The sequence below is a fragment of the Triturus cristatus genome, chromosome 1_2 (assembly GCF_964204655.1).
Source record: "Triturus cristatus chromosome 1_2, aTriCri1.1, whole genome shotgun sequence".
Lineage (NCBI taxonomy): Eukaryota > Metazoa > Chordata > Amphibia > Caudata > Salamandridae > Triturus > Triturus cristatus.
This window is the reverse complement of record NC_140580.1, coordinates 784,826,469-784,849,233: the sequence shown is the minus strand read 5'-3', so window position 1 is coordinate 784,849,233 and position 22,765 is coordinate 784,826,469. Positions and strand designations below refer to the sequence as shown.

Genomic DNA, 22,765 nt, shown 5'->3' with positions numbered 1-22,765 from the left:
AGCGAAGCTTGGCAGCTCCAGGCATCTTGTGGGAGTGGTCGCCTGGTGTATAAAATATGTGCCCGTTCAACTGCAAAAGGAATGAATTATGGCAACTAATATAATGATGACAGAAATGCACCAGAATATTTAGGAGTTCATGCTTTGGAGGTGTCAATGTAGTTTGCCATGAAGATCCATCAATTTATGTTCAGAAGTTGCATACTAATTGTGGGAGGAGAGAAATGGGGTTTTAGGATGATTATCAGGGGAATTTATGCTGATTTGAGGGCAATCAAAATGTTCACAGGGAGGCTGTTTGTCAACCATTTTGCACAGTACTAAACACGTTGGTGTCACTAGTTTATTTGGCAGAAGTTGTTTAGAGAAAGTTACATTCATAATTTTGCACAAAAAATGTATGTATGTAGTTTGTTTTGATTAAATACATGGTTTGACCGAAACTGTAAATCAGGCTTGAAGTAAGAATGTAGCGTGAACACTATCTTTGTTAGAGGCCACAAAAAGCTCCCCTTCTGCAACTTGAGTTAGGATTCCTAATAAATTGAAAACATTTGTCCTTTAAAAGAAACAATTTTCCCTCTTTTTTTTTTTTAACTGGTGTGGAGCCGGAGTCCAAGACCTCTTTACAAATAGCTCTATAAACAAGATATTTTTTTTAAAAAGAGTTCTAGAAGTGCTTTGGTAATGTTTAATCATCACATTTTTATAAAATTCTTTGTGCGATATCACAATCTCACCTTGAAAATATAATAAAAGCTGTAGCTCATTAGTCTTATCCAAATCTATAGGCAAATTAGCAATTTTATGAAATCCTTTTGACATATTTCTATAAAAAAGTTGATTTGACAAAATTTCACTTGCAATTTATATATACAATTAGACTTGTTTGTCTTTAGTGCTTGTCAGCATCATAACATAAAAACTTCTAAAACAAAAGTGACTCAAATACATCAATGTGCAGAGATGATTTGGAACTACAAATATAAGATTATAAAAACATAAAAGTAGGAAAAATTGAACCACAAGAACATCCAGTTTTAAGTCAATTCCAAGAGACAGGGTTCTAGCAAATGCAAAGACTGGGAAAAAGTGAGAAGGGAGAACTTCAAATATTTCTAAGGCTAACCTGTGGCCATACATAGAAAGGTAACCAGCATAACTGGGCCATCATTTGGGCCATCTCATGCTTTCCTTTTGACAGACTGAGAGGTCAGAATTGTCTTCTTCCACCCTCTCCTTCCATTACTTGGCCTCTCTGGTTTGGGTAGACACCCAGAAAAAGTTTATGACTCAGATGTTTCCTGCAGATGGAATTGTACATACATGGAAATCAAAAGCTTTTAGGCATGCTGTTTCTTCCACAAGCAGTGACAATACAATCAGTCATAGAATCCTATTTTTTAAAAAAAATCTTTTTAGGATTTCCAAATCTTGAGACAACATGTTTCCAGGCCCAACTATATCTAAGGACCTCCTAGGGTTCTTGCCATGATTATTATAGGACACTGATACTGGACAAGTGATTGTATTTTACTCCCTTAACTGGTAGCATTTGACCTCGAGTCTTCCAGTGGTGCTATGATAGAATATGCAGCTTACAGAATACTGGAGCACTCAAATGTACATGTTTTTTGTTTACTGGGGGCATCTTCACTGGGGTATTCGGTGGATTAGCATCTGTGATAGTGGCTGACACAATCTTCCCTAAGTTAATTGGAGATGGGGCTTCTCAATCTGAATCCTTCAGATGCAAAGGAATACCACCCATCTGGATGAGGCGGATATAATTTGAGGCATCTTTTTTTTTTTAATGTTAAGTTCTTGAGGGAGATAAGTTTGTGTGATACAATCTGAGGAGTTAGCCTTCTGATTTTATGATTAGCACTGGATGGCCTGCACAACTCATTTTAGAGAGGCAATTTAGCCTTTCCTGGTGTACCTAAGGAACCATCGCTTTGCGGGTCATTTGTGCATATGTCCAGGTCTGAATCCGTCTCCTTTCTCTTTGTCCCTGGTCTCTTTTTTTCTGGCCTCACAACAGTTGAGCAATTGTCTGTCCCTGCTGAGGACGGGGTTGTTGGTGATCAAAACAATATCTGACGATCATTCTCGACTCTCCTTGACTCCTGCATTTTTGGTAACATTGCTATCATCCATTTCTTGTTCTTTTTGACTATTTCTGAGAGAAGGTATGGTTTCACCTTAACATTCCCTTCCTTTTGTGAGCATGCATGGTCATTTCCTATCACCTTCCTCACATTCTCTTCATTCTGCTCCCTCTACCTTACAAACTGGAATGTGGGTGTTGAGGAAATGGTCAATGTGGGAGTAGGTAGGGATTTCGGAGGTGTGTCAGGGAACCAAAAGGATTCAGGAATGCTATAAAGGGAAGTTTGAACTTTCTGTGGAAGGCTACCACCAGGGTCATTAATGGATATACAAATAGTTAAAGTGGAGGACTGTGGAGCAGTGTTACAGGCCGATAGCTCTCTGATTTCATATTATCCTATGATGTAGGGGCACCAGATTTGTGAGGGATTGTGTGTGGGTGACAGAGGGCTTGAAACAGGTGACGAATTCTGTGTTTATTCTCTTACTTCTTTTCTGTCACCATCTTGGGCCACTGACATTAGTACCCTTACACTCATCCCTGTCGTGGATATCATGTCCCCCTTCTTTTGTCTTAAGATAAAGTGGAATACATTAGGCGGAGCAAGACCAACCCCCATGAAAGAGCCACAAAGCCCAGTGGATGAACAGGCATATTTAGATCAATCACTGGCATGGCAGTGAACATTAAACACAGGATAATTATACTTGCAGCCTGTCATTCTTTCCTCTCTGTTTCCTGTATCCTTCTCACCACTTGGTCACTTGTTGGTTAGTAGATAGGAGAGAAACCCCTCACCAGTACAAACACTAGGCCACAGAGATCATCAGTCAATCTCTAACAGTTTGGCAGACACCCTGATTGTAACTTGAGTCCGAAGCCACTGCAATACTCTCCCCTTCATTCCCCGCACCTTCAAACTTGGATGTTGGTGCAGCTTGGCATTCCCTGGACAGATTTGTTTCTCTTATGCAGGCCTCAGCTTTTGTGCTTGCAGCATGAAACGTTCCTGTAGAATGCTGCCACTAGCCACACTAGGGATCATGGGTCCACTGTACTCCCCTTTTGTGCAGATGAGTGGGTGAGCACTCGTGTAGACCTATTTGTGATGGTTCTCCTCAGAAACATAAATCCTTAAATTGTACTTCACATCTCTGAGAGGTACTAGTATTCCCGAAATTTATAAACCAAAAACTATAGTTAAATTATTTTACAGTTTGCCTATTTAAAAATAAATGCTCAGAAACTGATATACTGCAGTGCAAACACAATTTTAACTTGTTCCTATCCTTAATTATAGCATCATTTATGCATAAACATAATGTCATAGGCTGACTAGCTTTTTAACTCCTTGAGTGCCCCGCCCTTTCCACGCCCTGTGCCGGGCGTTTCATTAGCGGGCGGGGCTCATGACGAGATAGTCTCGTCATGGGCACAGCGCAACCGCGGCCCATGACGAGACCATCTCGTCATGGGCACTCAAGGGGTTAATATGCTATACATATGCCCTGTGATACTAAAATACAGTACAGAGAGATGTGGCCAATGCACAGCATATTAATATGCATGTAGCGCGTATATACATGTTACCAACTTAGTATCAGTGTACATGGTGCAAAACATTCAAAGCAGTCATGGGCCCAGGACTATGGTTCCACTGCATCATATCAAGGGAAATATCGCAGAGAAGCTATTTATAAATTGGTAACCAAAACTTTTTTTGTTTGTTTATCCTTTCTTTTAAGTTGATATGAGAAGCATGAGTACGAAGTGGATCAACTAGATGGCACCGTTTAACACACTTTAATGAAGAAGTTGAAACAATATACAAAATGTGAACTTAAGACTTGTTCCTGTTTGTACTTATTGCAGATAAGATGTGATAAGAACAGGCTGCTATCTTATATTTCATTATGTGAGAAGGCATTTACTGACATTGAAGTGGATTTATCATCATAGGTTAAATTAACAACCTATGAAGAGGACAAACAAAGCAAATATTTTTAACACTGCTAACATGGTCTCCTTTCTTATTTACAACATTGTATTTCTGTCCAGCTCTCCTCCACAGTTCTGTTTTCAGTAACGTTCTTATTGTTTTTTTTTTTTTTTTGAAAACCTTTATTTCGAAATTCAGGACACAGCTATTCAGCCGACAGCCCGAAGGTTCGGCAGCATTGCAGGTTAGATACAGTAATGTGTCCCCGATACAGTACGATGAGTAATGCAAAGGTCCAATTTTAAGTAAACACAGAAAAAACACACAACAAACCCCAGCAAGGCAGAAACATTGAAATCCCATGGCGAGAGCCTCCAGGGGAGGCAGGACCCCACTCATCTACTAAGTATAAGACTGTGTGCGGAGGAAGAAGGGGAACAGCAGAGGCCCAGAACAGTTACCAAAACCAAACTGTGCTGGAAGATAGGTCAGGGGGAAAGCTGTTCATCGGGAGGTTCCAGATCCGGGGCAAGACATATTCCCCCCCCTATATTGGTTCCACCGCCCCCAGATGGCATGCCACTTCCGGGGGCGACCTCTAGAGCAGTAGACCGTCTTCTCCCTAAACATGCTCCAATCCATGTTCTCCTTCCACGCGGTCAGTGTAGGGGGTCCCGAGGAGCCCCATAATCGCGCGATATCCCTTTTTGCTACCATGTTACCCAGAGTCACCCATTGGGTCTGCGCCTCATCGAGATCAGTGGGCCCCCAGACGTTCAGGAGGCAGCACCGCGCCTCCGGCTGTACCACAATGCCCGTCACCTCCCCCATAACTGCATGGACTCTCCTCCAGAACTCCACAATGACGCCACATTCCCAGATGATGTGCAGGAAAGTACCCACCATACCACATCCCCTTCTACACAGGCCGTCCTCCGAGAATCCCATGTGGACCAGCCTTGGCCCCGTAACATACACCCGGTGCAGTATTTTAAGCTGCACCAGCCTCAGACGCGACGGGATCGCAACCTCCTTAGGCGAAGAAACCGCTGACTGCCAGTCCTCGTTATCCAACTCGAGGCCATCCCTGGTCCACTGTTCTCTCAGCCCCAATAGCAAGTCTGCCCGGACGTTTATCAACTTCTTATATATGAGCGAAATCGTGCTCTCGGGCATATGACCATCAAGGACTCGGTCCTCAAGGGGAGAGGACTCCGGCACCTTCTCACCCTCCACAAGGACTGATCGGAGGGCGTGACGCAGCTGGATATACCTAAAATACTCAGAAGGCCCTAGCTCAAACTCAGTCTGCAACTCCTCGAAGGACTTTACCCTCCCCTTATGCAGCACATCTCCTACCTTGGATATACCTATCAGGTCCCACTTATCAAAGCCCTTCGTGTGCCAGAGTCTTCCCAACCTTTCCGATTCAAACAATGGGGTAGCGAGGGTGAGCCTATCCTTCCAGCCCAGCGAGTCGGTCGCCATCTTCCATACGCGCACCGCCACACCTGTGGGCCCCGTGAGGGACGAGTCTAGGGACCGCGAATACAACGCCCTGTAGTAGTTGCCTCCGCGCAGCAGCCACCTATCCATGGCATACCCAGGGCTAAGGGCAGGGCCGTAAAACCCATGGTTGATCGCGCTCAGCTGCGTGAACGTTCTTATTGTTAACTGGAAATAGCAAGAGAATATCAAGTCAATGACTTAACTACCCATAGAGGTCTAAACAGCTCAATAGGAGCATGACATTATTTTGTTAAATTGTGTTTAGTGCTATAGAGACTATGAGCTGATGCTATAAGTGTTTGATAAGTGTTTGATTATGATTTCAGATTGCTGTTACCAATAAGGGTTCATCAGTAAGTTGGACAGAAAAACACAGCAAGAAGCTTGAGTTTGTTGCTAGCCGATGTTACTAATGCACTATAAATCAGTACCTAAAAATATTACTTTTTTCTCACATTACTGCCTAAGGTAAGTTCAAAATTATACATATAATATGAAAAATCCAATTAAATTTAAATATGGATTTCCATAAAAACAGTGATTTTAATGTTAGATTTTCTACAGTGCCATGAAACAAGTTGCAATCTTTAGAGCTGAGAAATGTAAAACATTTCCATAAATGAAAAGACATCACTTAGGAAAACTGGCTCCAGGATGACGTAAAAAGAATTAGATGTTTGCTATTTTGAGTTTTGCACTGGCCGTCATTACTAACCCTTACTGTGGATTCAAGGGATGTATTTTCCACAGGTCAGGTACTGAGACATACATGATCCTTCAACTTCAACATCCTTCACAAAACGTTTTGTTTGAAATCTAAGGTGTGCTGCATCACCATTCAGAAAAACTAAAAACAACTTGAAGAGCATCTTGCTTAGATATGTTTTTTCTTACCTTAACAGAGAAGGGCAGTCTGTTTTCTTTGAAAGCGTAAAAATTGAAAACAAGCTGCTGTCCTCCTTTCGTCAAAGGTGCCAGATTTCCATAGCAATCAACGTGGATGGGCTTTCCTTCCAGAACCTGCCACAAAGCAAAACATTTTGGTTAACAACTAATTATGCCCAATACATTGTCCATAAAGCTGTACCTACAAACACAGCAGAAAACATTTGAAGTCCTATTTTACTTTCACGTTGTCAGTAATACTCATTGCACACATATACATATATATATATATATAGATATATCCAAAACGCGTTTCGACCGAAAAACGGCCGTGATCACATGAGGCTTGCTTTACAAGAAGTGTATTTTAAGTGGATAACACCCGTGTCACGTGATTTATAGACATGGAAAATATACTATGTTTACTAGACATGCTGTTTTCGAATATTCAGAAAAACAGACTAAGTGGTAAATCAAATTGATTACAGAAAATTGTATCCAAGTCTATTTTTAAACCTGATAAATCGATGTTATCAAATGTATTATGCCCTTGATACAAATTGAGAGTAAAAGACATAAATGCCAATCATAATGCCTGGTTATCGCTAAGGGTATAATCATTGAAACATTAATACAGCATGGATGATCATATTGTCTAAAACATACGGTAAAATAAATGCATAAATGCCATTTTGTCAGGTGGTCAACCATCTGATACAGTATGTGCTGTTAAGCATAACGAATGATTTAAGGCAATTCAAACATGAGCATAAATATGAGATAAAAACCACTAATAAAAAATTATATCTGTATATTCCATGTTAATACTAGATAAAATCATGTATAAATAATCCCAATGAGAGAAAGTGCATATGTATGAAAGTGCAAATGTATATGTAAAGTGCTGAGTGTAAATATGTGCAATATATAGCTAAATTTCCTTAAATAAAGAATTTCATATGCATGATAAAATAGATTGAATGTAAAAACCTAACAAGAACCCTTATTGTTAATAAAGTTTGTCACATTCAAAACATTTGCAAAGTGCTTTCTCAAACCAAAAAAACACTATGTGTTGTGTGCGGCGCAGTTGTATGCTTTCCAGATGGTAAAGGAGTAGCTAAGCATGAAAGATGGACTCATCCAATGGGGACAAATATGAAAGGGCTATCATCTTATAGAAAGTTGTGTAAGTCTTCAGTGATGTTTATTCCAAGTGGGGTCTTACTAACTAATTCCAGTATGTAGCGCGTCTCTAGTTGTCTTAGCATATGTTCTCTATTGCCCCCCCGTTTGAGTTTTGGGATGGCATCAATGACAAAGTAAGTGAGGCAGCTGAGATCATTGTTGTGTGCCATTTTAAAATGCCGAGCCACCGGGTAGGTGGCATCGTTGTTAACGATGGCTCTAAGGTGCTGCAAAATTCGAGCGTGTGCCTGAAGTTTGGTGCTACCTATATAGTTAAGGCCACAGCTACATGTAAGGACATACACTGCATATTCAGTGCGGCAATTGTAATGACCACCTATTTGGATTAAGGCAGAGCTAAATGGAGTATTGTAATGAGTCTTATTAACCCCAAATTTAGAAGCCCTGCAGGATGAACATTTGAAGACACCCTTAATAGGTTGCAGCCAAGTCCCCTTTGTTACGTGCTCTGGGTTTTTGCTGACCAATTGATTTCTCATAGAGACTTCCCGTCTAAAAGTGATATTAGGTGCAGATGGCTCTAATTTGTTTGTGTTGCCGATTGTAAGTAGTGACTAATCGGTATATATATATATATATATTTAAGTTGTAATTGAATAAAGACCTGATTTTGCCACAAAGAAAACGGGTGTCCGTGACTCTCTCTTCGCTGTCTTGCCGGATGGGAAGCGGGAAGAGCTGGGAAAAGTGTTTTGGATATATATATATATATATATATATATATATATATATATATATATATATATATATATATTATATATATATATAGATATATATATATATATATATATATATATTTATAGATATTCACTGAAAAAAACATAGGTTTCACACACGTTATAGTTAGGAATTAGCATTTAAAAAACCTTGCAAATTCACTTAAAAAACCATAGGTTTCACACATGTTATAGTTAGGTGGATATTTCACTCGTAAAAAACCAATGAAATTCCCCCGTTATAGTTATTTCAGATAACTATAACTCGCGCGCCTGCAATCCTCTGCTCAGGACGTCACATATTACATCACTCATGACATGGTCAGTGGCATCACTCTTGACATCACTGATGACATCATCCTTGTGATAGAGTGGCGGTCGCGCGAGTTATAGTTATTTGAAACAACTAACATATTTCATTGGTTTTTTACGAGTGAAATATCCACCTAACTATAACATGTGTGAAACCTATGGTTTTTTAAGTGAATTTGCAAGGTTTTTTAAATGCTAATTCCTAACTATAATGTGTGTGAAACCTATGGTTTTTTCAGTGAATTTGTACTTTTTTTAAATGCTAAGTTATGTATGTATTATTATTTTTTATATATATTTATTTTACAATAAACTACGTATTAAATTATTTTTTTAAATTTTGTTATAGTTTTTCACCGTGCGCGCACCCCCGCGATTTAAAAAAAAAAAATGTAAATGTTTTTTTCTGCATTCGGGGTCCTTCAGGGACCCCCTGACAAAGGCTAGGGGGTCAGGAACTCTCTACCCTGCCCCCTTTTCACGTTCGCCACCTTCCTTTTCCACTCTCGCACTGAAAACAAACAAAATGGCGGCGAACACTTACTGATTTCGACCGATTCGAACGTTGACTGACATGTAACAACCAATCAGAATTACGCTCGCGCACGTTATGGTGCGCGCACGGTGCGCGGCTATAGATATGTATGTGCTTTTAACTGCAATTTTCTAAGGAACTACTGAACAGTTTGACTCCATATATGCAAAAGGCACATCCCTGACCTGAGGACTACCTCTCTGCCAAATTTCAAGTAATTCTGTTCAGCCGTTCGGGCTGTACCTTCGACTAAAGGTCCTATGGGAAAATGCACGGGGAATACGCGTTTTGGGACCCCCCTTTTTTCTCAGCCCCCGCTTGACGAATCCCCCCCAAGACATTCAGGGTAGGAGCTGAGCGGAGCGCCCCATTAGTTTTGAAAATTTCGCGAAGATTCATCAACCGGCGCCAAAGTTATTCAAAATAGAATTTTGAGATTTCCTATGGAAACACAGTCCTAACTATAACTATCTACTGGCGACCGCCAGTAGATTATATATATATATAGATATATAGATATAGATATATATATCTATATATCTATATATATATATATATATATATATCTCCACACTGCAAAAGTCTTTTTCTGTGAGATGTGTCCTCTCTTACAGACAAGCACTCAGTCTTTATTATTTCCTTAAGTATCCATTGCCCACTCTTCTTTGGCTCCCCACAGGTCCACTGCTATAAGTACTGCCTTTTCAGCAAGAACATAGCTAACTGTTGATCTGCCCTGTAGTTATATTGGAGAGTTCTGACCCAGGAATTGTAATCCTCCAGCTGACAAGTAAGCTAGTGGTATAATCAGCATCTCCGTGGGCATATTTTAAGCAATCTGTCATAACTGGGAGGACTTTGAAACCTGTTAAACTCTTATATAAAACATGATGCATATGAATAAACCAGGGACCGGATGGCTCTGTCTTCAAGTGCCTAGAGGCAATTCACTTCACAACATTTTTCAAAGCAAGCATGCTTAGCCACTTGATCCAAACATTAGTGACAAGAAAAAAGATTCTTCAGCTGTTTCATTTAGGAAAGAGGAGAGAATGGAGTGTGGACTAACATATAAGGCTAGTTGGCTATAAAAAAAACACAGATTTTAAATTCAGGAACCATTGCTCTATTGACCGTCCAACACTGTTGCATGAGAATTTGCAAGAGCACTGAGACTGCTTTCCTTCTTGTTGTAAGAAGAACAGAGTACCTGCTCAATGCACAATTGTATCACAGAAACAGCTTTAGAGAAAAAAAAACACCATTAACCTGACCGCCTTACAAACCTAGAAAACGAATGAGATGAACAGAAAAGGTTACATTCACTTTATAACGAAATGTGAATTTGGGCCGATTTCTTTAGATAGACTTACTCAAGGATGTACGATGTTAACTTTGTACTTAGTGCAACAAGACCAAGACTGCACGGTATGTGCAGAATTGGAAACGTTCAGGGAAAATATTGTCCCTCAGAAACAGCGAGAAGAATATTTCAACCTAAAACAGAGATGAAACACTCACCACAAGATGCAGACAGCTGTCATGGGCAAAGGGTGAGGAAGGCAGACTCAAAATTAACAGCAGCTGAATATCACAAGAAAGAATCATAAGATTTTTTCTAGGAACATAATAGAAACATTTCCAGGATCAAATGTTAGGGTTCCATGCCTAACTCTCTAGAATGATCAGTAAGAACGCATGTCTGTGCTAAGCAACAAAGTAAGAAGGTGCTGAGACTTCACCCATAGGTCAAAGGCATGAGCCTGTGTTACAGAGGAAATGGTTAACTGCAGCCAAAACAGTATGAATGTATTAGGCTTTTGACAAAGTGTCATGGAAATGGAAGGCAGGACCAAAGTCAGAGCGGTCAACTCCTTAAAATACTGAAAATTATCATAGAGTATACAGTAACCCTGGGCCGCAGTTAATGCAGAAAGCTGTTCCTGAACCTATGTGAATAGCTCATTAATGAAGACTAGCAAAGAAGACCCCACCAGGAACCTAGAGCAGGGCTTGTTGAAGTCCAGAAATGCAGAGATGACAAACTTTCACAGTTACGAATTCAGTCCACAGTAAGTTAACATGATGGACAAGAATGGGCAAAGCTGGTGTCAGAAATCATGTTCAGAACTTACTCAAGGTCATGATAAAGGAAAGCATGCACATAGTTCCACAATACACTGTGTTGAAGAAGACATTCTTTGTCTCCAATGATGTGGTGCTCCGGCCAGAGAAAAATATAACATTTCAGAATTTCAGTGTCCTAAGAATGGATGCAGTCCCATTACGTGTTCATGGAATGAGGGCAATAAGCCCACCTTCATGTTAGTAAGCAGCTACTAGAACAAATAATGTGCACTCTGGTATATCACAGTTGTATTGGAGGGTGGATCACTCAGTCACATAGGTAAGAAAGTCCCTTTAAACCATGAATCAGAGGAAATGCAGCAATAGAACGTAAGAATGTAGGGCCTATTTGGGAATGTTATGGATGCCCCGGGAAAGGTCTGTTTAATATACATTGAGCAAGGCTAGTAACATTCACAATAAGACTAAGACACATAATTGGCAACAGGTGGGATTAGTAAAAAAACAGACTGGCAAACCCCTAAATAACCTTCTTTGTTGGTACCTGAACACAAGTTCATTTCAAAGTATGGGGCAAGCAAAATGTCTATTTCCTATCCCAAAGCCAACAAGAGTTTCATATACACAAGAAGAAGGAAACAATCTAAGAACTTGGGATATAGTGATGATCGAAAGAATGACATTTTGCAACTCTTGGGTCCATAGTCCGGTGGCAGAAGTATATAATTTAAAGGTATAATGAAATAAATGAATGACAGTTACTTATTTAGCACTCTGCTAACCCAAGGGGCATCCTGGGGCAGGTACAAGTATTGAAACACTAATATAAGCAGGAGGAAGTTCCTATGGTAGGGAGAACAACAAGCTTTCAAATGTATTCCAAAAATGTACTCATTTTCTACCTGCCTCAGAAAAATAGGGAGATGATTTCAAGCTTTGGTTCCTAAAACTGAGAAGGAACTCCCACTTCTGGTAATTAATTCAAAGTTAGCAATCCGTAACAGTTTAGTATTAGAGGATCCTAAAAATCTTTGAGTACAAGAGTGTGTGAATCTATCACAGAGATATTTTGAGTCAGTTTGAATAAAGCTCTAAAAACGATGGAGAAGGACCCACTTCTTCACTGGTAACCAGTGGAGCACCATTAGCCACTCAGATGCAGGACTTCTGTGAGGGAGTTTGAGCATCAGGATTGCAGCAGCATTTTGCACGGCATGCAATGTGTTGATTAAGTATTTAGGAATTCTTAAGTCAAGACAATAGTCAATCCTAGAAGTGATTAATGCATAAACAACTGTCTTTTGGGGATCTAAGGAAGTAAATCAATACATTTTACAGAGATTTAACAAGTTAGAAACATGTTACAGACACAGCAAGGATTTGCAGACAAAAAGATACATCTCTGTCAAATCTAATCCCAAAATTCCTTTCAACTTCTGCGAGAGGGCCAGCAATCCAAAGCATAAAAAGTGTTATTTTGCCCAAACACTTTAGATGATCACATTCCATCCAACAGATCACTTTGGTAAGGCAGTGCTCAGCGTTCAATTCAGAGCAAAATGAATTCTTATCTAAAGATAGAATCAATTGGATATATAATCTGCCTACGAAGTAAAACTGATACTAACATAATTAATAAGAGAGGCCAACAGGGTCATGTAACTACTGAAGAATGGAGGGCTAACATATGTGCTGTGAGGGACCCAGTATCCATGCAATTTCCCCCCGAGTTGAAGTGACCGACCATGACCATCTGAATTCTATCTGTGAGAAATTATTGGTACCATCATCAAGCGCGGCCACAAATGTTGATGCCGGCAAGGCTCTGTAACAATAAAGCATGTGACAGAGTGTCAAACGCTCCCAACAAATCAAGAAGTATTAAGACAGCATTGTTACCATTGTCAACAGTAATCTTTTAGAATCCGATACTCCAAGAAGTGTTGACTCCGTACAATGCTGAGGTCTAAATCCGGACTAAAAGGAATGCAAAGGCTTGAACCGCCCAGATATTCCGTCAATTTACTAGCTATTCCAACATGTTGGCAGCAGCAGGAAGAAAGGAGATAAGTCTATATTTAGTTAGTATTTTAGGATCTACTGCCGGCATCTTCAGCAGAGATTTGACCATCATCAGCTTCCATCGATCTGGCAGTAGTCCAAGGGTTAACAACAAATTTAAGATGAAATTCAAGATAGGATTGATAATGTCCACTGGTTATATGAAAATTACGAAAATTAATTTTTTTTAAAACTATGAAAATTGTTAAAATTGAGGACAAGGGTCGATAGGCTAGCCAGATTCCCAATTCTTAACAGTATCATTCAGACTGCTGTCATGTGATTGATCGAAACTCAGCAAGTGAGCTCTTAACACTTAAGGTGGTTACAACTGGGAGCCCCCCCCATCTCCACTGGTCATAACTTGCTATTAGTGAACCTAGTTTGAATCGCTTCTATCTTCTGTGCAAAAAATTCAGATAGTCTATCACATAGTTCATGAGTTGGCTGAGTTTCAACGGAACAGGTTTAGGGATGGAGGAAACCCTTTACAAAATGAAAAATGTCCAGGGAATATTTTTTGGCCTTTTTATTTTAGTAGTAGAATAATTCTTTCTAGCTTCTTAGCTCTCAATAGCTACTTTATAACAAGCCTTATACTTCATAGGATACAAGCTAATCTCTCACTAGGCAAAGTTGGTGAGAAACAAGGGACTGATGAGGCATGTTGCTTGCAGGCGCCAAATCTCTGTGGTGCTTACTTATTTATAGCATCAATAAACCACTGATTTAACTCATCCAGATCTTTATCCAACTCTCGAATCAAAGTCCGGGAGCAACTAGCCAAAGATTTCCAAAACTAGATTCTTGTATTTTACTCCAATGGCAAACACCCTTACCATCAATGACTTCAAGCCTATTCCTGGCTCTAATAAAAGCCACAACCAGCACAAAAGGAATCAACATATAGCCCAATCAAATCGGTAATGCAGCTTAGTAATTTTTGAATGAATGATGATTGGTAAATATTAAGTCCAAAGTGTGGTCAGTAAATTAAGTAGGACTACTGACACACTGGAAATATTTAAAATAGATAGATTGCCACTTAATGTCTTGGCTGACCGATTATCTTCATGATCAGTGTGACAATTAAAGTAACAAGTACTGTAATATTGGCATACTGTAAACAATGAGGGGTGAGACCTTCTCCTAACAAATAATGAACTTTGAGCTCTGCCCCGGGGGATGATACACTAATACACCAGCTAAAGAACATTATTAAGAGATTCTAAAGCTCTGAAACGCCATTCAGGTTATCTAAACTAAAAAAGGAGTAATGGAAAATGTTGTGAAAAATGATGGCAGAACCTCGTCCCTTAGATTCTTTCCTATCAAGAATATGGATAGATTATCCCGCAGGAATTGCGGTAGCTATTTCAGGGAGGAAGAGTCCTTAAGCCAGGTCTCAGTGAAAAACTAAAAATCTATATTGTTTCAACAGCTGAGGTTTAGGCCATGACGACTCATATCGAAAAATGCAGGTTTAGTGACCAGCGTAAGGTTAGCAAGACACCTACGTTATTTCCTACATATAATATTCAGTCTATATTAGTGCTCATCCCTGGAGCCTAAAATGTGTAATCAGGCATTCCTTTTAAAAAGCCAGTGAACTGAAAAGAATTAAGTGCTTCAACAGTGGCACCATACAACTCTGATTGAAGGTCATGTAAACAACTAGGCAATGGAGAAAGGGCCAAGACCCGAGTAAACACCTCCTTAAGCCATTTAGTATATGATTATACTCTTGAAAAGCATTTAGTTGACTGCCGTCTGTCTGTTCCTGGAATTTAAGTGTGTAAGGTAAGTTAGAAATAATTCTGTAGTGAGATATGGATACAGACTCAGTCAGTGATTTCATTAATGAAGGTGCAACCAAAACTTCCCTTATGGTGTTAGGGACTGTGCCAATAAGAAGAAATGCATTAGGGGTATTCTGTAGGGCATCAGATACTGGAGGTAAAAATACAATTTCTTTAAAAGTGCAAGCAAGTCTGACATTTACAGGTGATCCAAAGGCTTTACTTCTACGGGAAGAGGGTGTCAGAATTAACTAGTACAAAATACTGCAAGAGGGAATGGGAGCGAAGTACCACTGGTGTTGATTTTGTGCACAGCTTGGATGGGAGCAAATTCCCATTGTGGGTGGGGAAGGAGCCATACACCCTGGCCTTACAAATTAAAGCCTGGCCGTTAACAGGTATGTACGAGACCTTACTATGCTCCTGCTACGCAACTTGTCATTCTCAGGAGGGAATGCTTCTTAGAGCAGAGCCTATCCTCCTTCACTGGCTAGACAGAAAGCTAGTCTTTCCAGATTTCAATGACAGCCATCAATAGTATAAATCTTTCTTTAAGGAAAACCCAAATCAACAAAGAAACAGATATCCAAAAGTGAAGAGTGCAGGTATACAAAGTGGAGAGAGAGTCAATGATCAAGGTAATTAAAATTAATACAGACCTCTTTCCCTTTCAGCGGTGAAGTGGACATTCATAACACCTAATCAATATGATTTACCACAGGAAGCATAACTAACAACATAACAGACTTGTATTATAATATTAAGTGCTTTGGTAACAATTTAATTATTTGTCAACGTTCCTATTTTTTCTTCTGATTGTCTCAAAGATTTTGTTTCATAGGCATCTACTAATCTTCCAATTTTGTAAAATTTCAGTTACACTCTCGCTCAAAGACAATTCTTGATAATTTAGCATCCCTGAAGAAGAAATAGATGCTTTGTTCAGGAATACAAGAACACCTGCTCTTTGTTCATGTGTCATCCTAAATAATTAACACAAATGTTTTAAGTAAATATATACATTTTCCAAATATGTTTGTTTTCAAATGTTTCAGCAAAGAAAACAATAAATAGTCATCATTTAGAAAAAAAGTCAATATAACTTCACTGTCAGGTAAGTAAAATAACTATCTTCTAAACCCAAGCTTGACTTTAGTTACGAAACCCTGATAGCGCGTTAGCCTCTTCCTCTAGCTCTGGATCCAAAAATAATTTATAGCATTGTGCTACAAAATCAAGCCGAAACACAGCTTGCTGTTGTAAAAACTGAACAATAGATATTGGGAGTTGTAAGGCAGTGTGGAGAACAGACCAGAGTGTAGATCCTTCTATACCTGAAAGGAATTGAACCATATTATCATAAAGTATATTTTACTTTAAAACTACAGCTGCAAATAAGTGCAAAGTACAAACGATATATATTTTGTGGGAACAAAATTTTAAATAAATAGTTATTTGGTCCCATGTTCATGGGCTTAGATGGCCTGCAAAATGACCAGAAGGCAATATGCTGACACAGCAAAAACATGTAAATAAATTAACTGATCGAGATCCACACATCTGATCATGGATGCCATTTGCTCAGAAAAAAAAGATGAGTCCCTGCTTCTACTTTCATTTGATTGAGTCTCATTCTTCTTGGGCTACTCACTTTGGAAGCAGATGTACACTGAGAAGAATACTTGTAGAACAAGTTACTTACCTTCGGTAACGATGTATCTGTAAGAAACATTAGTTAGTTAGATTCCTCACCTTAGAATATCCCCAGGCGTCAGACTGGATCCGGAAGATTTTTCGTCAGCAATACCCCTTGCGCGTCGCTAGGCGTCGTCTGCGGCTCCGCATCCGTCGTCGGCGTCGTGCGCCGGAATGACGTCGTCGGAGTACTTAGACGCCGCCCTCGCGCGCTGACGTCGGTTCTTGTACATAGCTTTCCGCGCCAGGAACGCAGAGCCATGCAAAGACCGACACTGGTGCCAAAAAGAAAATCTAGGGGCCTGAAAAGGATATCCTTAACCCTAGATGTCGGTTCGCAGAACGGGGAGGATGGGTGGGTCGGTGAGGAATCTAACTAACTAATGTTTCTTACAGATACATCGTTACCGAAGGTAAGTAACTTGTTCATCTGAAAGAAACACGTTAGTTAGATTCCTCACCTTAGAATAGATACCCAAGCAATACCATCCCCGGTGGTGGGTCTGCGAACCAAGATCACACCAGAAAGTCCTGGAGGACAGAACGGCCAAAGAAGCCATTCCTCCGGACTTGGCTGTCAAGGCAATAATGCCTGGCAAACGTGTGTAGCGAAGCCCACGTCGCCGCCTGACAGATGTCCTGCAAAGGGACACCCCGTCCCAAAGCAGTAGTAGCCGCTGTGGCCCGAGTGGGCGCGCAGCCCAACAGGAGGGACCTTTTTTGCCAAGGAGTAGCAAATTTTGATGCACAAAACGACCCACCGAGAGATGGTCCGTTTGTGCACCGCTTTCCCCTTCTTAGCACCCACGTATCCAACAAAAAGTTGGTCGTCCACCCGGAACTGCTTTGTGCGGTCCAAATAAAAGGAGAGCGCACGTTTTGGGTCCAGACGGTGGAGCCTCTCTTCCTCTTTGGAAGGATGCGGAGGCGGAAAGAAGGTGGGCAAGGTGACAGACTGCCCAAGATGAAATGGAGTCACCACTTTCGGAAGAAAGGAGGGACGAGGCCGAAGGACAACCTTGTCCGGATGAACAGACAGAAAAGGAGGCTTTGAAGATAAAGCCTGGAGCTCACTCACCCGTCTAGCCGAGGTGATGGCTACCAGAAAAGCAGTCTTAAGCGTCAGCAGACGAAGAGGACAATTATGAAGAGGCTCAAAGGGAGCGCACATTAGAAATGTGAGAACAAGATTCAAGTCCCACTGAGGCATTACAAAAGGGACAGGAGGGAACGTGTGAGTAATGCCTTCTAGAAAGCGTGTAACCACAGGGGACTTGAAAAGAGAAGGCTGATCAGGAAGCCGCAAGAAGGCAGAGATGGCAGCAAGATAACCTTTCAGGGTGCCCAGGGCAGAGCCCTGCCGGGCCAAAGAAAGAAGAAAGAGGAGAACCTCAGAAAGAGGGGCGGAAAGGGGATCCACAGCCTTTGCTGTGCACCATGCCACAAATTTGTTCCACCGGCAGGCGTATACCGACTTTGTGGAGGGACGCCTGGCTGCCAGAATGATATCACAGACTTCAGGAGGCAAGTCAAATGGCATCAACTGTCTCCGCTCAATCTCCACGCATGGAGGTGGAGGCTGGACAGGTTCGGGTGGAGGACCGTCCCCTGCTGCTGCGACAGAAGATCCTCCCGAAGGGGCAGACGTATCGGAGGATCGGTCAACATACTGAGTAGCTCGGGATACCAGTACCTTCGTGCCCAATCCGGAGCCACCAAGATGACTTGGGCCAGGTCGTGCCTGATCTTCTTCAGCACTCTGGGCAGAAGTGGTATAGGCGGAAAGGCGTACAACAGACCGCAACTCCACTCGTGACGAAAAGCGTCGCCGAGCGAGTGCCGCCTTGGAAATTCCAACGCGCAGAACTGCTGACATTGCGCGTTCTCTTCGGTGGCGAATAGATCTAACCAAGGCTCTCCCCACTGCTGAAAGAGACCTTGCGCCACTTCGGAGTGCAGACGCCATTCGTGATCCATCATGCACCGGCGGCTGAGTTCGTCTGCTCTGGCGTTCAGAGAGCCCGCCAGATGTTGAACCACCAGGGTGACGCCCTGGTGTTCCAGCCACGTCCAGAGGCGCAGGGCCTCCTGACAAAGGGTCCACGACCCCACCCCGCCCTGTTTGTTGCAATACCACATGGCGGTGGTGTTGTCCGTGAACACCTGCACGACACTTCCCCGGACAGAGGGAAGGAAGGCTTTCAGTGCAAGTCGGATCGCTCTCAACTCCAACAGGTTGATGTGGAGACGAGACTCCGCCGGAGACTAGAGGCCTCTGATCTCCGCCTCTCCCATATGGCCACCCCATCCCAGGAGGGACGCATCCGTCACTACGACATGCTCCGGTTGGGGAAGGGAGAGGCTTCTGCCCATGACCCAATCGCGGTCCGTGAGCCACCACTGCAACTGCTGTGCAGTGCCCTCCGAGATCAAGACATGGTCGGACAGGTTGCCGTGATGCTGGGCCCACTGAAACTTCAGGTCCCACTGCAGAGCCCGCATGCGCCGCCTGGCGTGATGCACTAGTAGGATGCAGGAGGCCATCAGCCCCAGAAGCCGCAACACTAGCCTGACCGAAACCCAGGATAGAGGCCGAAAGATGGGAATCAGGGCCTGTATATCCCGGACCCGCTGTTCCGGTGGATAGACCCGGAACTGCGCCGAATCGAGAACCGCTCCGATGAAGAGGAGCTTCTGAGAGGGACTCAGGTGTGACTTCGGTACGTTGATGGAAAACCCCAGCAAATGCAGGAGATCCGCCGTAGTCTGGAGGTGGGAGACGACTGCCTGGGGCGAGCCCGCCTTCAACAACCAGTCATCGAGATAGGGGAAGACTGGAACCCCTGATCTGCGCAGATGAGCTGCGACCACCGCCATCACTTTCGTGAACACCCGAGGGGCACTGGTGAGGCCGAAGGGGAGCACGGTAAACTGAAAGTGCTCTTGGCCCACCGTGAACCGCAGGTAACGCCGGTGGGCCGGCAGGACGGGGATGTGGAAATATGCGTCCTGCAAGTCCAACGCTACCATCCAGTCTCCGGGGTCTAGGGCAGCTAGAACCTGAGCCAAAGTCAACATCTTGAACCTTTCCTTCCGGAGGAAGGCATTGACGTTCCGGAGGTCCAAGATAGGGCGTAGGCCCCCTTTGCCCTTCTTGGGAACCAGAAAGTAGTGGGAATAACAACCACGACCTACTTCTGGACTCGGAACGCGCTCGACGGCCCCCTTGGCCAAGAGGGCCGAAACTTCCTCGTGGACAAGATTCAAATGATCCCCCGAGATACGGTGGTGCTGCGGTGGCATGGCTGGAGGGGTCGTCTCGAAGGGGAGGGAGTAGCCCCTTCGGACGATTTGCAGCACCCACCTGTCCGATGTGATGGACCGCCAGTGGAGCAGGTGATGGCGAACTCTGCCGCCCACTGGCGTGGAATGGGCCTGAAAGCTCGGACTAGGAAGGTTTTGAGGCGGATGCTGCCGGGGTGGATGTGGACTGACCTCGTCGTCCTCCAGAACCGCCTCGGCGGAAACCACGTCCGCGCGCAGGTTGGTTCTGCGGCTGGTGGCTAGGCGTACGTGAGGAGGCACCCCTTCCTTGGCCACGAAAGGGGCGAAAGGCGGAAGTTTGCGACCGCGGGGCGGAAGTTTGCGACCGCGGGGCCGAGAGGCCCAAGGACTTGGCCGTAGCCCGGGAGTCCTTAAAGCGATTCAGCGCACTGTCCGCTTTCTCGCCAAAAAGGCGAGTGCCATCAAAGGGCATGTCCATGAGAGAGCTCTGGACATCACCCGAAAATGACGTGGACAGCAGCCAGGCGTGACGTCGAAGCGCCACTGAGGTAGAAATGGCCCTACCCAGCGAGTCCGTGGTGTCAAGCCCACATCTTATAGCATGTCGCGCGGCATCCCTCCCATCGGCCAGAGCCTGGGTAAGTCGTGTCCGGACCTCCTCCAGACACAGGGGCAGCGCGTCCTCCACCGCATCCCACAGAGAGTGGGAATAACGGTCCAAGAGACAAGCGGTGTTCAAAGACCGCAGGCCCAAACTAAGGGAAGAGAACAGCTTCTTGCCAAACTGCTCTAGTCTCTTGGAATCCCGGTCCGGCGGGGCGGTCGGGAAAGAGGATTGGGAGGTGGAGGCCTGGATAACCAGGCTCTCAGGGGTAGGGTGTTGGGACAGAAAACTGGGGTCGCCCGGAGCAGGGCGGTGGCGCCTGGCGACGTTCCTGTCCACAGGAGGAACTGTGGAGGGCTTGGACCAGGTGCCCTGTAGAACGTCAGTGAGGGCCTCATTGAACGGCAGCAGAGGCTCAGTGGAGCTTGCTGCAGACTGAAGCACCTCAGTGAGGACGTTCGTCCTCACAGCCACGGCAGGTAGCTCGAGCCCAAGGGCTGCGGCCGCCTTGCGCAGCACCACGGAGAAAGCAGCACCCTCCTCCGAAGCCACAGTCGGAGGAGAGATGAATCCAGTGTCTGGCGAGGTATCCAGACCACTGGCCTCCCCCAGTTCATCTGCCCAGTCCTGGGACAGTTGGGCCTGAGCGGCCATAGGATCCTCGGATCCCTCCCAGTAGTCCCCATCATCCGACTCCTGGTGTAGAGGAGAAAGTAACGGAGCCGGGCGGTAGACAAAATGTGTCTCTAGCGGCGTCGATCTCGGCGTCCATCGACGCCGGACCGGCGCCGGGCCCGGAGCGGGACTGAACTGGGGCACGACGTCGAGCGGAGTCGACGTCGGGGGTGGTACCGGTGTCGACGCCGGCGGAGGAGGCGTGACGAGGTCGACCGGCGTCGACGGGGACTCGAGAACGGGTCCCTCGGGCGCTTGCGGCATCGAGGCCGGAGCCGTCAACGGCGCCGGGGCCGGAGCCACCGGCAGGCAAGGCAGCCCAGTCGGGTCCGCGGGGCCCGAAGGCGCACCAGCGGGCGCCGACAGCGGAGCCAGGTTCCTCATGGCCGAGAGGAAGGCACTGACTTCCGCCGGCGTCGCGTTAGTCCCAGGGACCGGAGGGTATGGGGACGTGCGCGGCGCCTGCGGCTCCGCCGGAGCCGCGGGGGTGGAACCACCCTGACCCTCGGCCGAGTCGCGCGACCGGCGAGGGGAGTGCGAAGAGCGATGTCGCCTCTTGGACTTCTTGGAATGCTTCGACTTACCCGAAGACTTGGATCCCGACGACCGATGGTGACGTCGGCTGCGGCTCCGCGACCGATCCTTGGACCTCCTCCTGGACTGGGATCGAGAGGCGCGCGGAGCCGAGTGGCGAATCTCGAGAAGCTTACGGGACCGCTCCCGTCTAGCCTTCGAGGTCAGGGCCTTACAGTCCGAGCACGACTCCGCGTCGTGGTCGAGGCCCAAGCAGTACAGGCACCGGCGGTGATGGTCCGTAACCGACATCAGGCGGTTACAGTCAGCACAGGCTTTAAAACCAGGCATCCTACCGGCACCGGAGTCGATTGACAGGATCAAAAAGGATCAAAAAGTTAGTCAAAAATTGACTAAAGGGGTAGCTCTCCCGGATCTGCGCTTACTGGCGCGGAAAAAAGAAGAACTGACATCAGCGCGCGAGGGCGGCGTCTAAGTACTCCAACGACGTCATTCCGGCGCACGACGCCGACGACGGACGCGGAGCCGCAGACGACGCCTAGCGACGCGCAAGGTGTATTGCTGACGAAAAATCTTCCGGATCCAGTCTGACGCCTGGGGATATTCTAAGGTGAGGAATCTAACTAACGTGTTTCTTTCAGATTATATACTGTAACAAGGAGCACAAATAATAAAATAACTTGCATCTCAGGAAATATAGTGTAATCCCGGCTGTTAAACATTACGCTGTTTGGTTGCTTTAGATTGTCTTTCACCTCTTGCGCATCTCACACTGTGTAGCAGTATGTCCCAATGTCAGAATCATG

At 44.4% G+C, this 22,765-nt stretch overlaps 1 protein-coding gene across 32 annotated transcripts in view; it reads right to left on the bottom strand.

Annotated features, from left to right (window-relative positions):
* Nucleotides 1-22,765, bottom strand: part of ANK3 (ankyrin 3) — a 1,906,984-nt gene that overhangs the window by 210,867 nt on the left and 1,673,352 nt on the right. For all 32 annotated transcript variants that reach the window (XM_085608804.1, XM_085608807.1, XM_085608799.1 and 29 more), the window contains one exon: nucleotides 6,456-6,581. In XM_085608804.1, the coding sequence (XP_085464930.1) occupies nucleotides 6,456-6,581 (126 nt within the window). The remainder of the gene's footprint in view (nucleotides 1-6,455; nucleotides 6,582-22,765) is intronic.